The 17,745-nt window shown below is 37.7% G+C and overlaps 1 protein-coding gene across 1 annotated transcript in view; it reads left to right on the top strand.

The window, feature by feature from the left end:
* LOC129787295 (dipeptidase 1) overlaps window positions 1-16,116 on the top strand; it is a 66,421-nt gene extending 50,305 nt beyond the window's left edge. The window contains exons 4-13 of the mRNA XM_055822758.1: window positions 1,261-1,417; window positions 7,874-8,006; window positions 8,963-9,113; window positions 9,344-9,413; window positions 9,509-9,535; window positions 9,643-9,792; window positions 9,895-9,979; window positions 12,069-12,144; window positions 12,212-12,350; window positions 15,731-16,116. Coding sequence (XP_055678733.1) covers window positions 1,261-1,417; window positions 7,874-8,006; window positions 8,963-9,113; window positions 9,344-9,413; window positions 9,509-9,535; window positions 9,643-9,792; window positions 9,895-9,979; window positions 12,069-12,144; window positions 12,212-12,350; window positions 15,731-15,838 — 1,096 coding nt within the window. The 3' untranslated portion in view covers window positions 15,839-16,116. The remainder of the gene's footprint in view (window positions 1-1,260; window positions 1,418-7,873; window positions 8,007-8,962; window positions 9,114-9,343; window positions 9,414-9,508; window positions 9,536-9,642; window positions 9,793-9,894; window positions 9,980-12,068; window positions 12,145-12,211; window positions 12,351-15,730) is intronic.
* Window positions 16,117-17,745: the final 1,629 nt, after the last annotated feature.

Raw genomic sequence — 17,745 nt, 5'->3', positions numbered from 1 at the left:
AGCCTGAAATAAATCTGATCATTTGAGTTAAACCGAAGTCTTTTCCTTCCGGCTACCTCACTGAGTCTCATCGTCTCACATTTTCGTCAGGGTGAATCGTACGGCACAAAAACTCCCGCCGTAACAATATTCTTAAAATCACGACATCCATGCTCTTAAAATTGCACAATTTTAATTATTAGAACTTCATTGTCACAAAACCGAGGAATTCAATTTAATTTCAATAAATTAACAATTTCTTGAACATTCAATAGCGTTTGTATGCTGCATTCTTCCCTTTGAGAATAGAGAGTAACTTTTGCCACTTCTCTACCCTCCCCCACATCCACGTCTTAGTCAATCTTCTGCCTCATTTTGCAATATATCACAAAGTGCTTGATGGAGAAGCTAAAACCACGATGTCAACCACCCCTCCCGGCCATCCCTACATCGGCAGCCATAATTAATGATGTATGTGAACCGAGAGGAGCCTTCCCATCAAAAGGGGGCGTAAAGCATCCACGCACATAGTTTAGTATGGCAGTTGGAGCGGGGGTGCTCACTGTAATGTAGACAATCAAGCTTCCAGTCATCGGTATAGTGCTCTGATGTGAGATTAATAAATGAACGCGTGTTTCGCTGAACCTCGTTGACGAAGCCACATGCGTTTATTAATGCAGCACCAGTCATTTATTAACACCAATTTAAAATTAATCCAATCTCCTGTGAACCCCCAAATCCTGCTGGTTTTGATTAGAAAGGAAAGCCCCGGGAATTTGGGGGGGTACGTGTAGTATCAGAAGGGGTGGGAAATGGGCTAAAGCTCTCTCAGAACCTTGTGGGAGTTTTGTGAATTTTCATTGAGAACAACGATGAAGAGTAGAGTCCCCAGTGTGCATCATACATTCGGCACAAATAGCCACTTTATGAAGATTTAGGATATTAATCCAATTGTGGCTTTTGGGGGAAGTTTGTCTCTCTGGATTTTTTATGAGCCACTTGTATTGCTGTCCACATTTGAGCTGCTTCCCCCGCAAAACCATATCGTCCCGAATGGGATGGACCATGCATAGGAAACTTGACATGGAAATTGAATTATACGTTTCTATCCATCCTCCGGCGTCTCCGTATATTTGGTCAATATTTTCATATCCGTGTGAGTGTCCTCTCAAAAGGATTCACTGTACGAGGAAAATTTTGTAGCAGATTCAAAATGAATACAAACTGGATCAATTCCATATTTGGTTTAATTGCAATGTTTGTCAAATCCCTTTTTTGCAGACACAACGACCTGCCCTGGAACATTCGAAAATTCCTCAAAAATCAACTGCGTGAATTCAGATTTGGCGAAGACCTCAGGCAAATTGCACCATGGTCAACGAGTGTCTGGAGTCACACAGATCTCGGGCGTCTTCGGAAAGGAATGGTAGCTGCACAGGTAAGTGTTCAGAGCGACATGAAACATTATTTTGCAACCTGGCAATGAGACATGTTGTAGATCCTGGCAGACGCCCAGGAGCATTCCCACAGGATGAAATAGTGGGAAAAAAACCACACTAAAAGTGATTTGTTGGAAGATTTTTGCAAGAAGAACGAGATATAAATAGTTGTTTGGGAACAAACAAATATAAGCTTGTTTCAGAAGAGACGTGAAGGTTTTTTTTGTCTCTTTTACATTTTAGTGTTAAAGCTTTTTTTTAAAATTTTATTTAAATCTCAAAGAAACGTTGTGGTTTTGCTTTAAAACATATCCTTATTGTTTGTTAAGGAAAGAATTTCTCTCTTTTATGTAGAATTAAATTCCATTCGTAAATTGAAGGATCACAAATAAATTCAATAAATTCCTTTCGTTGTATTGAGATGCGGCCGGAATTGGTACATTCATGAAATTTCTCCGACTAATAGTACCGAAATCAGGAAGTTCAATAAGATTATTGATTCTGTTTGTTGGAATTTATCCAAATACTTGAGCTTTTTCAAAAAGAGATTTATGAAATTCTTAAAATTCTTGCATACAAAGCTTCTTGGCAAAGGAAAGTTTCAGGAAAATTCAATACACAAATTGTCTTGAAATTTGAAAAGATTTTCCAAATTTACTCCATAAGCCTTTCTTTGAGCTGTTCAGGGAAGACTGGAGTATTATTTTTAAGTAGTCAGATTGTCTATAATATTTAGCATCCACTATGGTCCTAGCAGTGTTAGTCAAATTCATCACAATATTTTTCAATTTAGATTTGGAAAAATCAATTTTATATTCTTAGTTTATTGATATCGAAAGCTTCCTGGAAATTTATTCTAAAAAGCTTTTCAAATATTGAATTTTGAAAATTGTAAATTGTTCACCACCTATATTCTAATAAGTATATTATTTTATGAAGGGTAACTGAATTATTTCCACAGAAGTTATTTAAATCATCAATGAACTATAGTTCTATTTTATTCCCCATAAATATTCGATGGATATTGAATTTCTGCATGGAGAATATTTTAGGAATCATTTTAATTTAATATTCCAAATACGTTGCACTGAATTGTGCAGCCATAAAATTTATTTAAGCAATTTGTTCGTATTTCTCATGAATGGCAAAATGTCCCGGGATTGTAATTTAAAATGCATTCCAAGATGATAAGTTTCCATTAAAATCGTAAATTTTCAGTGCTCTTCAGTACTGACAGACAGAGAATAATGATGGCCATTGGGCCAAAACTTAATTTTGCCTCGAACATCCATTCTACATACACATACAGTGTTCTGGTGTGGCGAAAAAGAAAAGTGCCAGCATTCAGAGAATTCAACACTTTTCGAGTGAACATTTTCAATTTTAGCACCATTCAGTGCTTGTATTTGCCTTTCATTCCTCACCATTCTCAACCATGTCGTCATTATTTTCTTATCATTTCAAACCTCCTTTTTGCCCCACATCCCTCCCTTTTCACTCTCAGCGAAGGTTTTTTTTTTCAAGTTTGGCGAAAAGAAAATATCACGAAGGAAGTGCAAAAAATCAAAAGAGCTGCAAACTATTCACTATTTCGTGATACATCCCCTTCACACCTTTGCCCTGTATTTGGCACATCCTTTCAGTGCTGTGTATGCTGTGCCTTCTTAAGATGGTACTCCTGCAGGAAGAAAGCACAACATTTCGAAGGAATCCTCTCGTGTCGTAAGAATATTTGATTTTCAGAATCCGTAAAGCTCCTGAATGGCAAAAGTGTGCAGATGAAGAAATTCATCCTGCCTTTGCATTTCCGCTCTCTCTGCAAGTATTTTCGTATGTAAATTTTTTTTCAAGCAATATTTTCTCACTATCCACCTCACCTTTCCCCCAAGCCCATCCATTTCCTCCCCTTAGGAACTTTTAAACCCCGTCACGGAGTGTCAACACTTCAATCTCAGTCAACCGGAAGTGTTAGAAAACCTCTCGACACCGGAAAAGTACACAAGAAACCCCAACTCCCACACCGTCAGTTTCCCCGAAAAAAGAGCTAAAAACGTAAATTTTTCTCATTTCAACGCCATGTTGAATCAACAAACACCAATCCCTCACTAGGGCTATGGTCATAGAATAGGGCATAGATGGGCTATATAGGGTGCAGATTTTTCAGTGTGGGGTGAAAAAGAGCCACCAGAATATAAAATGGAAAATACAATAAATTAAGAAGAGAAATACGGATGAAGGACCGAGATTTAGCGCGAAAATGCGGCATTTTCTTCCAGACTGACATCGATTTATTCAACGGGAGTCACTGCCACACATATTTCCAGTGAACCGCATAAATATTCAGGAGAAATGGGTGGCAATGTTGACGAAATTAAAGTCATGGCATCAAGTTTGTCTTTCCTGTGTTTGAGGGAAATATCACGCACACATAGAGCTTTCCACGTTGTAAGATAAAAGCTCTGGGCGAAGATATTGACGTTGAATTTAGTTATTTCCGCATTTTAGACAATTTATTTTATATTTGACTTAGCTACAATGAGCTTTAAAGGACTCTAGAATCTTTGATCAATATTTGAACAATTTTGGGTCAAATGTTTATGATGACCTTCTTATCCAATATTTTATGCCTTTCTTCATGAGTTATTATTGTAAAGAGAACAATAATTTCAATTGCTTGGAGTATTTATCTTCAACATCCATTACTCCCAGTATAATGCCCAAGAGCAAGGGAAAAGGAAAAAGGAAAAATGGAGAACGAATAGAAAAATAATACGTATACCAAAAGGTATGAAATGGTGAGAAATAAAGAAAGTTAGAGGGAGCAAATAAACGTCTCGTCTCTGGCAAAAGAGCGCACAATTACGATAAATCAGGAGAAATGCCCATAAAGTAGACGAGGAAGGGGTCTAAAAATATATAACTGAACAATTCCTTGCTTTTCGATCAATTTCTCTCTGTTTTCACGAGCATTCCACTCTCATTCTTGGCGGAAGCACACGCTGAGGAAATACTTTGCTGTCGTACGTTTTTTTTTTATTCGGTGCCAAGCATTGACACAGAAATTCTTCCGCAAAGTTACATTCTTTCGGGCCATTCGGGTGACACAAAATGACAACGAAACACGATATATACACCCCACAATCCTCCAAGGAGTTCCATCCTCCACCACCCCTATAAACTCGGCGTGACTCTTGTAAGATAATCCACATGGTACGGGGAGCTCTTTTAGCTGCACGAAGAAAACCAGCAAAACGAATTCCTCGAGATCTTTTTGTTGTACTCCCGCAAAATCCGTGAAAGGAATTATCAAAATTTTCCACAGGAATTTTTGAGTTATTCCCGCGAGAAGGAGTCTGCCATATAATCGAAATTTTAAACCACAAAAGGATATCCTGAAGCATTTGCAGAAGCTCAATCCCGCGGGAATTCCCACGCTATGTATTTCCCACCCCAACTCCCTGTAATCTTCTATCTTCCTTTTAAATTGAATAATAACACACACATACACTTCAAAATGCTGATGAATTTCAAATGGAATTTCCACCCTACATTTCTCACTTTCTCACACACATAGCGTGAAAATCGGAGCGGTTTTATTTTGCCAATTTATTGGGTTTATTTTACGTATTTTTTTTTCCCACCCACCGATTGTTGAGGCAATTCAAATAAATCTCCCAAAGATGCCCCAAAAACATGTCCGACAATTGGATGCTCAAATTGGCAAATGTGCTGTCGAAATTCGGGTGAAATCCTTATCAGGACATGAGAGAGCCTGCTTTTGCCAGAAGGATGTGTCAGTTGAACTTTATGTCCACTCTTGTGTGAGATAATTTGCATGTCCCTCCCAATCTTTTCTTCAACTCCCTCTGGGGTTTGCAATCTGGCTGTCAATCTTTGGGACCATTTTAGGAGATGATGCTACACGATTGGGCCTTGCGGGAGTGAAAGAGAGTTATGAGGAGCAATTATGTGTAGAGATCTCTGAGAATTGCGGGAATTTTTGCATTGGGAAATCAGGATACTTGAAAAAATTTATATGTTTTGGAAGACTTTTAAAATGTTCCAATTGACACAATAAAATAGATCATCGCATTTTTATCTCAATCACTAGTTAAATGACGTCAATTATGGTAAAATAGGGGTAGTTAATTGTATGTATTAAAAGAAACTCCCTAAAAAAAGATGATAAAAGATGAGATTTTCCGGAAATAAATTTAATTCTATTTAATCAGATAATAAATTTAATTTTAAAGTCTAGAGTAAATTTTTGAAGTGATAAAAGTTAGATGAATAAAATTAAAATGATTCGTAATTAAAGCAATAAACTAAATAAGATTATCTCGTATATTTTCTCAATTAAATAAAGTTTTTTATGGGGAAAATATAGAAATAACTCCATTCAACTTTTAATTATTTCGATATTGATTTCATATTTTATGAGATTGAGAGTTTTAAAATAACGACTAATAAATAATTATAGATAGAGGAATAAATATAAATCAGATGAAAAGCCATTAAAGTGATTTAATTTATCTAAAATTATCTCAATTTTATGATTAATCCACAATTAAATTAAACAGGGATCTAAGAAAAAATAAATAATGGATTATGTTGTTGAAGATAATGAATAAATTAATTAAAATTTTGGTTCTTCAACATAAATTATTCCATTACTTCCCACATCAGTTAATTCTAGAAGAGAAACATGAAAAAAAAGAATAAACCCACGTGGATATTTTGCACAGGAAGTACTCCTCCCGGCTTTTCCCAAAATGTATTTCTCCAAGAAAAACGACTTGGGAGTTGAAAAAGAAAGCTCAATGGAGAGTTTTTTTTTCTCCACGCAAAAGTCTCTCCAGCTTATCATCTTCGAAATATTATATCCGAAAAGAGAGGCCACATAATCCTATTAAGACAATATCCCGTGAGTCGCACCGTGGGGGATCCGCCTGAGATGATGGCCTGAATTTTCTTCTAAATATCTTCCCAGACGTACGTACTCATCTGCATCTCGACAGGGTCGTAACTCCTCCATGACCCCATAAATCGCACTTATCAGCCCACATTTTACCTCTCGCCCGGCGCTTTTCCATTTTTATTGTCGTATAAATCAAATCAAATCATCAAAGTCACAGCCATTGTGAGCATTTTGCGAGCCAAAGTTCCAAACAGATGGTGGGTGGGTTGGCGTGGGTGGGGTATGGGGGGCTGTGTATTGCACACAAAGCACCTCAGCGCCACCCACGGCCATATTGTTTGAAAATAAAGCCAGAGAATTTTCACCTTTCGCGAGTATATTTCAAGTGAGGAAAATGTAAACTTTTATAGCTGGTAGTCATGCCTTGTATTATAAATGTTGCAAAGTCGTATATCATTTTCACGTAAGTGTTTTAACTGCTTTACACTTTCCATTGTGCTTTTGAGCTCCGCAAAACAAAGCGCACCACGCCGTAATCTATCCGGGTTAGTGTCGCTTGGGGTTTTGCAGAAAAGCGCACCACAAACTCCCATACACCCCCAAACATAGAGTTTGAGCACAACGTACCCCTAAGATACATATTTGGGGAGCTTTTCGCCTAGAATGCATGACGTGCCAAAGTTTTGTTCAGCGAAATCCCATTGCACTTCCCCTTGGCACAACATAATCTGCTGTGTGAGAAGAACAAAACCTTTCTAAAAGAAGAGAAATTTTATGCTATTCCTAAAACTCTCTGTCACATTCACACGCACACCGGATCCCACCCTCACCCCCCTATAACCATTGATATTCGGCAAAGTTGTTTTTTTTTTTACGTGAAGGTACCTTCTTCACGCAGATGGAATATGCAAAATGTTTCAACCGAAAAAGCTTTCACCTTGTAAGCCTCGAGTTATTGGAAATGTGCCCCGGTCCATTTAAAAAAAAAAGTTTGCCTCATCTTTTCGCACAGAAGGTTTGGCTTTTTGTGCCTTTGTGCGAAAGAAGATGTAATATTAGCATTTTCATGAAGACGCATAACATTTTCAATGTAAAAAGACGCTTCGAGATAGAATGAGTTGGATTGTTACTCGAATTTCCCAAAAGGTCCGTTTGTAATATTTATTTCTTTGTTCTCCGATTATGTTTCCTAGCTATGTCGATTGTACCTTTAGGGAAATTGAAATTACATATAAATACATACATATTTTGGAAAAGAAGCTTTTATTTATTTTCTTTGCTATGTATATAATTTGAAAAAAAATCTTTGTGAAAGTTTTATGAAAATTAAAGAACTTTTTGAATGTATAAGTTTAAAGAAAGACTCAATCAATTCTGAGAAATGCGGAAAAGATTAAGAAAATTTTGTCAAATATTGAGAAAACTTTTGTTTAACCCGAAAGTTTAAGTCGAAAAATAGGTAGCATTGACGTGGATAATAAATCCATAAAAAAACAACTTTAGATGTTTTTTTATAAAGAAATAATTTTCTTTGCAGTTCTGGTCTGCATATGCTCCCTGTTCGTCGCAACACTTGGACGCAGTTCAATTAGCGCTGGAGCAAATTGACCTAATTCGTCGCCTTGTGAGTCTCTACCCTCAGCACATGTCACTCGTTACGACGGCCAAGGGTAAGTTTACTAAACTTAATTGAATTTCTCATGGCAATTTATTAAGTTCAACAGTGTTTAGGCTGACGTGAAGAGGGGGGCCCAGCGCCTAATTTATTGCAGCTCTTACAATCTGGATTGATTGGGTGAGAGCATCGCAATATCTGGCAGCTTGACAGCTTGCAACTGTTCTCAATTTATTGATGTTATCCCACCTGTTAACCCTTTGATGACAATAAGAAATTCTTTAAGAAGACTATTTTGTATTAAACTTTATTTTATTCAACATTTCATAAAGATCTTTTAAAAATCTTTTAGTCAACATTCTTTAGTACATAAAAATTACAATCTTTCTACTTCTGAATAAGATAGAGCTTTTATAAAAACTTTTTGCATAGGTAATGATAACAATAAGAATGTTTTGTAAAGTTTATAAATACCCCTTTTAAATCGTACAAAATATACAAAGAAACAGAAATGTAATAAATTTTGAGCAAATGAAAAATCGTAAATAAGCGCTCTATGTATTTCCTCAACATATTTTTGCAAAGAGAACATTTTGAAACTATATGAATTTTATAAGTTTTGTACAAAACTTATGCGAAGAAATTCCCTTTTTCCCAACGAGACTTTGCAAACTTTGAGAATTTCTCTCGGTCATCCATGCTAATCCTTCCATTTACATTAACCTTTGAGTCTTGCAAATTCTTTTACGTTTCCAAGTGTGAGTTTCTTTGCAAGGAAAAACTTCTTTCATGCATTCATAATTAGTTCCTCTCGGTGTATGAGGGTGATCGTAGAAAAAAAATAACTTTGGGCGGTAATTAGTCAGAATGTGGGAATGGAGGAGATGATGGGGCTTTAGGTGTGCTCCTGATAAATTCTCCCCATTTTGGGTGCACGTGCAAATGGTTGGGAAATTCACGCAATTTGCCTAAAATCCTTTCCAACATTATACCTATGTCTATCCTCGACAGGTATCGATGAGAGTCATCAGGCTGGCAAATTGGCGAGCTTAATTGGTGTGGAGGGAGGTCACGCAATTGGGACCAGCTTAGGGGTTCTCCGGATGTTCTATCAACTCGGTGCTCGATATCTAACCTTAACGCACACCTGCAATACGCCATGGTGAGTATTTAATGCGGAAAAGGCCGAGGGGGGGGGGGCAATAGATGGTCTAACAATAAAGCTTCTCGTCTTCCTCGTAAAAGTTTACACATAAATTAATTTGTTCGTTAATTGAAATATCTCTGTACTTAAAAAATATTCTTTGGAACCACACTGTATACACACTTGATAGAAAATGGATTCTGTGATGATTTTCTTTTCAAATGGTGAATTTTCTTCTTCCATTGCAGGGCTGATTGCTGCAAAGTAGACGAACCTGGGCGGGTTCCTCACATTGGGGGTCTCTCTCACTTTGGCACGGTAAGTCATAAATCATAATGTGTGTGTATACCCAAACCACCCACAACTGTACGGTCTCAACTTACACAAAAAATCTATTACTGCGTGATTTATAGCTTGTCGTCACAGAAATGAATCGGCTGGTAAGTGGCAGAAATATTATTAATTAATTGAATTTTGTGCTTTCGTATAACATTGTTGAATACTCAATTCCGCCCCCCTTGAAACCCTTTTCTTTACCCCCTTGTAGGGGATGATGGTGGATCTATCTCATGTGTCAGTGCCAACAATGCTGGACGCTTTGGCCACATCGAAGGCTCCCGTGATATTTTCCCATTCGTCAGCACATGCAATTTGCAATAGTTCCAGAAATGTACCAGATCACGTCCTTAAACGAATTGTACGTCAATTTGCGGAGATTTCCAAAAAGTCTCCTTTCTCACATTTATTTTTCATTTAATTATATTTGTATTTTATGTGTGCATTTCCGTTTTGGTTTTAGGCGGTGAATGGGGGACTCGTAATGGTTGCCTTCTACCCCCACTTCGTTAGTTGTGCCGAAAGTGCTACACTGAAGGATGTCGTAGGTGAGTTTCTAAAATTCAATCGTTCTAAATTGATAATTCCTGTACCTGTCTGATGGGACTAAACTTGTGGCTCTGTATGAGCAAATGAACTGAGAAGTTGGGAAGGCATTTGGAGAAATTGCACACGAGGCAAAATGCCTAACCAAGCTATCATGTTGGGGATGAAGTCATGCAGAAGGAGTGAGAGAGGGGACTTGGATTGAAGGGCTAGCACAAACATCCACCCTCTGCCCCTTTATACCCTGTGTATACTTGCTCATCCATTGTGGATGCCATGCCCGTCAGAATCATTCCTCTTCTTTGCGCCCACACGTGGGGAGAAAATTTATCAAAGTAGAGAGGATCTTGAGAGAATATAAAAATACCTGCCTAAATATCTTACGTTCCTTACAATTGAACCCGAGCAGGGTGCTACAGAAATCAATTACAAAGCCTTTTGATGGAAAACTTTAAGGCAAAGTTTTAAAAGCTTCGAATGAAAAGGAAAAATCAATGAATTTTTTTTTGTATCACCAGGCGTCTCCATCTTTTTAATTTTACTGTAGGTACCTTTGAGCTTTTTGGGGGCTTTTTATCTCCAACTTAATAATTTTGGGTACAAATTTATTAAACTCCAATTTTAGAAAATCAGTCTAAAACCGATTCAGTGTCCGAAAGCACCCTGTTTAGTTTCTAATATCCTATTTTCCACAAAGAAATACCCTGTGAAATAACGTGTCGCTCAAGATATTTTCCGCCGCCTGTTGGTAAATATTTTCCATGCTGGGAATTTTGCGAGGAAAAACAAACACTGCAGCAATCACGACACTTTACTTGGGGAGAAGTCAACAATATCCCTGGCTGACATGTGCCCCCTCTTTGTGCTAGTGGTGTGGTTCAACTTGACACCCCTCCCTGGTGCTCAAGAACGGAGACATTTCGACACACACCCAACCCTTGATGGGCTACGGGAGGGTGGCTTTTAAGTGGGCCGGTCCCGAGTGTCGGAGAGAAAATGGATTCACGTGAAAAGGAGGAAGCCGTAGAGGTTTTGCCATTAATCCAAATGAATGCGAGACCATTTAGAATCCGGCATGCCATAGAGTGGAGGTGGGTGGCGATATTCACACAGGCTTTGGGACCACGTGAGTGCCAATGACTCCCATGATAGCTGCTACGGTCACTTGACGGTGACACCGAGATATGTTGTGCGGATGGGGGGTGTTCTTTGGCGCCAAACAGCCAAACCTTTTAAGATAAGGGGTTACATGGGACGTGCTTAATGAACCAGACGTGCATTCCAGAGGTGCTGGCTCATGTGAGATTTTCACCATTTTCTTCACACACGTGCACTCGGTAATAAATTTTACATCATCTCGATTTAGAGCTCATGAGGTTTTCTTTTTGGCAAACCACCCCCCCCCCTTAAATGCTAACTGGCACCCCATTGTGCCAGGAATTTCATATATAGAAATCACTTTCCATCGCCTCTCTTTCTCTTTTTTTTTCTAGATTTAGGCACTTTGCAAGTTTATCTTATTCTATTACATTAGACACACTCGCACATTCCGCGAGGGGTGAAAAGTTTCAAGAATATCCACATGAGGGGCGAAAACTTTTCACTCGAGGGTTGTTGCGCCACAGAGATACTTTGGGGTTGTACTGCTTCATTCACATGAATTCAAGACTTGCGTAGAATAATTGAATAAGTGAATCTCATGCTTGTACGCGTGTTTTATCAATTCACCCCCAATACAAGAGGGAGAAGATTCTTCAAAAATCTCTGCTTCACATTCCTAGAAAATAGGGGGTGAAATTGAGGGGTTACACCACATCAAGTCTCTCAATGCTCTCAAAGTGATTTTAATTGACCACAAAACGACCCCTTAGCACCCCATCTCAATGGCATCATCCACAAGACTGCCGCACCATACGACAGGGTTTCTCCCTGATAATGACTACGATGGATTGCAATTCAGGCAATTCATCCCCCATACCCAGTCTCTGATTAATTTGTCTAACGTCTCGCCACTGCGGCATCTTGTCTGCCCACGTTCTCTGGGGCCTTCAATCAACCCACATCAATTGATTCTGATTGATTTTTCGGCAGCTCACATAAATCACATCCGGGACGTGGCTGGTGTGGACCACGTGGGTATCGGAGCGGGATACGATGGCGTCAATTTGTAAGTTTTCATCTCTACCACACCCCGTTGTAATTACATTTTCAACATCAATGTTTGTGCTTTGCAGAGTACCGAAAGGCTTGGAGGATGTGTCCAAGTATCCGTTTCTCTTTGCCGAACTCATGATATCGGAAAAATGGACTGAGGAGGATATTGGGAAATTAGCAGGAAGGAATCTCATCAGAGTTTTCCGACAGGTTGAACAGGTATGTAGTTTGAATTTATTTTCTTTTACGCATTTAAATTGATGTATTTGTTTAAAACTTTCATCCCAAAGAGACGATAAGTTTGTAATTTTTCTTGTTGAAAATTTGCACTGAAAATTGTTTGTTGTAAATCTTTTGGATAATTGAAACACTACAAAATTGCCCCATGTGACGATTTCTATGTAAATTAGAAAGTTCGATAGAGTCAAAATTGCAATATCCATTACGATTTTCAATATATTTTGCATTTTGTGTGCCCCAGAGCTATCTAATAATAAACTCAATGACAACGTTCGTGACTTAATTACGCAGCTACATTGAGTTATATTGCGTTTGTATCAATATTTTCCTTCCATCCTGTCGTTCATTTCATATAAACACAACTGTGGAGCATTCTTCGATAGCATGGGATGATGTTGGATTACGTCTGCGGTTGCAGCACTGAAATAATATTTGCTTTCCTGATCAATTTAGCAAGAGTACCCCCGGAATAACTATGACTTTGGCATGAGAGGTGGTTGGCCCTTAACTTTAACAATGACAAACGAACCATTTGAGTAAGTTTAACTGATGGCACACCCATTTTCCTCCGGAGTTCGCGGTGTGGTGGAAACTGGAGAAAATTGGCCAAGTATAAGAAAGTTCACGTTGCAATGGTGATGGAGTACCCATCCAGTGTGGTCAGAAGTTTTTCCCTCAAACCCCATTCGGAATGCAGAGGCGGTACCTACTACAGTGCCAAGTCACCGCGCAACATGGTGTTGGTGACACTCATTACGGGAAAAACTTGTAATGAAGCGAGGGGGTGGTAAAGTTCCTCATTGAGTACCTACTTTAATTCCCGTCAAGTGGTTAGTTATGGGGTTGATTCATTAAAATTATTGCCATTATTGCTTCATTTTGAAATGAAAACTTATTCACATAATGAATAATGTTATGAATTTTTACGTTGCACAAAAGCTCATTCAGTAATTCTGTTGATTTTTTTTCTTACTCTCAAAGCTCTCAGAGCTTTTTTTTTGTAAAGAAACTTATCTTGTCTTTCTGCCAAAGTTTGAAGAGTTTTATTTTATTTCTTGCAGAGTTCTTTAACTTTTAAAGTTACGTCTTTTTTATCTTTTTATTGAGAAAATTAGTTTAGAGTTTCTGCGTTATATCTTCTTACTGAAGTCGAATTTATTCTTTGCAAATGAAAATTTTTCCAAAAAGAATGGAGTTTATTCACTTTGGGGTTTATATCACTAAAACAATTGACAGAATTGGCATAAAAAATCTTATAGATCTTCAATTAAAAATCTTTTAATTTAATTAATTTAAAAATTTTATCATGAAGAATACGCAAAATAAGATTTTAAGATTTATGTATTCGTAGGAAAATTTAGAGCCTCTTCCTAAAGCTTTTTCCATAGTCTTTAAACATTTGTTTTATTGCAAAAGTATTCTTAACCGTCTACAAGATATTCTTCATTAGATAATAATCTCCACATGATAGATACCATAAGAGCCACAAAATGAATAAAGTCCTCTTGAAAAAAAAAAGTTGAGTTTTCGATTTGAAAAGAACAAATTGAACTCCAAGAATTTTTCTTTTTGTCCACAATCTCTTCTGTATTCTTCATAATGACAATCTGGGTGCCATTGTGGAGCCGCGTGGTGCAAAAAAGGCGTCATTTTTGGAGCTTTCACAGTTCACATTGAAGTTGCTATGGTGAAAAAGCTTTGGAGAAAAACGAAAAGGATATTTTCCAACTATGCGATAAGGTTTTACTTTTTGGTCCCCTTTTTATTTATTTGAAGGAAAATGTGAAAAGCCATTTTATAGGGGGGAATTGAGAGGAATGTTTTCCAGTTCTACACCACCACCACCCTCTCCCCCCTCCCGGAGACTCTCAATCGAACTATTTATTGGCATCGTGTCACATGATAAAAACAAGCGAGAACAATTTTCCGAGGTAGATGGCTTGTCGTGCCTGTATCTGATGGAGGTTTGTCGCACATGTTTTCACTCCCCTATGCGGTGTAGGTACTTATAGCCCCCAAAGTGTTTGGCCCCAGTCTCATACAGCATCGGGTGCATTGTGTGGCTGTTCACGCGCGCTTCAAGAGGCGGTCAGCTTGGTGGCGGAATCGATTTCCGTCATCTCCACCATCACCCGCAGCCAATGCTTGGCAATCTACTTCCCTTTTTCTAGCACCCACTCATCCCCGTATGGGCCTAACAAAGCCACCCCGACCGCTACAATACCCTGCGGATGATATCGATTGTGAGAGCTCGGTTTTGGGCGTCCGATGGCAAAAGGCTCTCACAATAATGGCAAATGGAGTTTGATTTTTGTGTATACTACTCTCTTTCGGATAATGGTACCCTCGTGGCAACTGTCGCTCATTTGGGCGGCCCATTCCCCAGCTCTACCCCATCAGAGCCACTCATTGGGGGTGCCCCAAGTACATTGGCAAATAGTTTTTTTTTCTGAGTAAAAGCCTCCCCCTCAGCATGATTGATTGCTTTTCAATAAACGATTTCCTTTATTGCATTATATGGCCCGTCGCTATAATGGCAAGCTGTTGCAGGGATATTTATTCAATTTCCACCCACACCCCCCAAACTACCACCCCTGCGTCGCTGATTAATGACTCAACTTACCATCACCACACTTGGTCCATCAGACGCCGATCTCCCGGCATGTTGGACACGACCCCCACCAGAGGGGCATATTATTGCGTGAGAAAGTAATGCAGATGTGGGGAGGAATGGTGCCATTTTTTCGGGCGTCTCATTTAAATGAATTTCACCCACACAATGGAAATGAGATTTTTTCCCATTATCAACATTTTTTAAAAATTCATTTCCCAACTGTGACATTGCACCCTCTATGTGGAACAATGTTTCATCTACGATTGAATTTAACAATGAATTCAAATCAGTTCGCACGTCCAGGTTTTTAAAAGGTTCCGATTGAAAGCAAGATGTTGCAGATACACAAAAAAATCTCTAAATACATTATGAAAATTAATTTTGTAGGTTTTAAACATTTTTTTTTTGAAATTCCACGTTTGAAGCTTTTGAGATCTTAATTAATTTAGTTAATTAATTCGTTAAAGACTTTATGAATATTTAAAAAAAAAGAATATTTTCATAGAAAAAATAATTAGAATATTTTTTCGCGGAAGTTTTTGAATTTATTTTCATAAAATTTTGTCTTCTGTTGTGTTCTGGAATTTTTAATTTATTCCTCCTCTATTTAAAAATAATTTGTGGTGTGTCTGGAACACCTTGTTCTCTTCCAATCCTGCAGCATTATTGTAGCAAACACAATGAACACATTCATTAAAAATGCACAACGTGTGATTCAATTTGCATCCCCTCCCTTTTTTTCCAGGTCAGAGATCAACTGGAGGCACAGGGAATGCCACCGGTGGACCAATCGATTCCACCAGAGGACATCCTGGGGCGCTCCTATTGCCGCTACTCTGGCCCACGGACGTGATGGTAAACAAAACCACCGGCATCTAACAATATCATGACCCACAAAATACCTTTTAAAAGAAAATATGTGATTTTAACTTTATCTACGAGCCCGCGTGCGAAAATCAATATGACTACTGGCAGGTCAAAGGCAACAACAACAAGAATGTTTGGTTTGAAATTTTGTGAGTGTGGCATTGCCAAAAAAAACTATGAGATAGAGTGAGTTGTCCTAGTGAGAGGTATAGCATAAAAAAGCTTCGATACAATCGAGTGAAAATACAAAAATTTGTAACATGACCAATTTGTTGTACATAGCGGGGCGGGAATGGTGCGGGGTGTGCACGCTTGCAAAACAAGGGGGTCAACGGTGGGGTACTGTTGGTGTGCTTCTGGTCAGAAAACCATGGTGGGTGACTTTTTCTGCATTTTATTTATGTAAATTTTAATGGTGATTTATTGCGTGCTTCCCTATTTCGTCCTTTTGCGAGAAGAGAGACTAAAAAAAAGGCTAAAAAGCCTCCTCCCACCACCCAAAAAGGGTTATATAATTCCGTTGCATTTCAGCAAGTTTGGAAAATAAACTTTTTTATGCTTCTATGTGGAAATGTTTTTTGACATGAAAAAAATTTCAAACAATGCGGAAAATGCATTGGAAAATGAAATCAAGCATTTTTCATACAAAAGTCATATTACATTTTATCTTGGATCATTTTTGTAATAAATTTTATCTATTTGGATCATTTGCTCTTGTTTTGGGTTGTTAAATTTTTTTTACATCCTCGGGATAATAATAAGTATCAATTTATTAATTATTTTATATTTTAATGAAGGGCAGCCATCATTATATTGATGCATGATTTAATGATTCAACCAATGAATAATAATTATTATTGTTTGCCAATGTTTTCCATTGTTTTTTCTTTCATGGAAAAAATGTGGAAAAATCTTTTAAAAAATTCTCATTTATTCACTAATAAATTGTAATGAAACTATAGTTGCATAAAAGTATCTTTTGCATTTAATTTTTTACATTATTTTCCATGTTTATTTTTATAGGAATTAAGCTCATCCTTTTCTCCATTTTAATTGTCTTCAAAATTAAAAAAAATATAAAAATAATACAAAATACATAAAATCAACATAAAAAACATTTAACTACAATGACGAGCAATATGCGGAAATCGAAAAGTTATTTTTTCTCTGTGTGTGAACTGTAGAGAAAATGGAACAGCAAAAGCTCCCAAAAAAGCATTGAAGAGAACATTATTCTGCGCAAGCTTTTTAATTTCCGCTGTGAATATTTATTTTTGTGGTTCAAAATGGGAACAGAATCTGATTTTTCTTCGTTGGAAAATGTTGCACAATATATTGAAATGCGATGAAGTGCAGGATAGTAGAAGCTCTATGTAGCAAGTGCTTCTCTTAGGATATTTTTTCACATCTATGCAAAATTTACTTGACTTGCAAAAGCTCTCGATTATTTTTCGGGGACTTGTTCTTTTTTATGGCTTGAATTTTCATCATTTTTTCGTGCACAATTCTGGTAGCAAAACTGAGAACTGCGAATTGTGTGTTGAGATATATTTGCAATGCGGTGATGAGTTTTTGGGGTCCACGTTATATAGCTGGTGGACAGTAGAAAAATCTTCCCGTGAGAGGAATTTTTTTCATGTTTTATGTGCAATTAAATTAGACCGTACAGCGGGGGTGTAGATTGGGGTAGAACAATGTATAAAAATCGTAGGGGGTGGAAATTTTATTCTGAATTGTTACTAGAGAGTATGGAACCGTCAATAAAGTCGAGGATACACTGTAAGAAATAATATTAGAAAAGTTTTGTAAATTGCAATTTAAGAGGATTGTTAAGGGCTAAAGAAATAATCTTCTTCCCTTGGTAGAAGCTAAAGAAGGGATTTTCCTTGAATC

Source organism: Lutzomyia longipalpis, chromosome 1, assembly GCF_024334085.1.
Source record: "Lutzomyia longipalpis isolate SR_M1_2022 chromosome 1, ASM2433408v1".
Taxonomy (NCBI): domain Eukaryota; kingdom Metazoa; phylum Arthropoda; class Insecta; order Diptera; family Psychodidae; genus Lutzomyia; species Lutzomyia longipalpis.
Note: the sequence above shows the minus strand (reverse complement) of the source record. Positions and strands in the feature narration are given on the sequence as shown.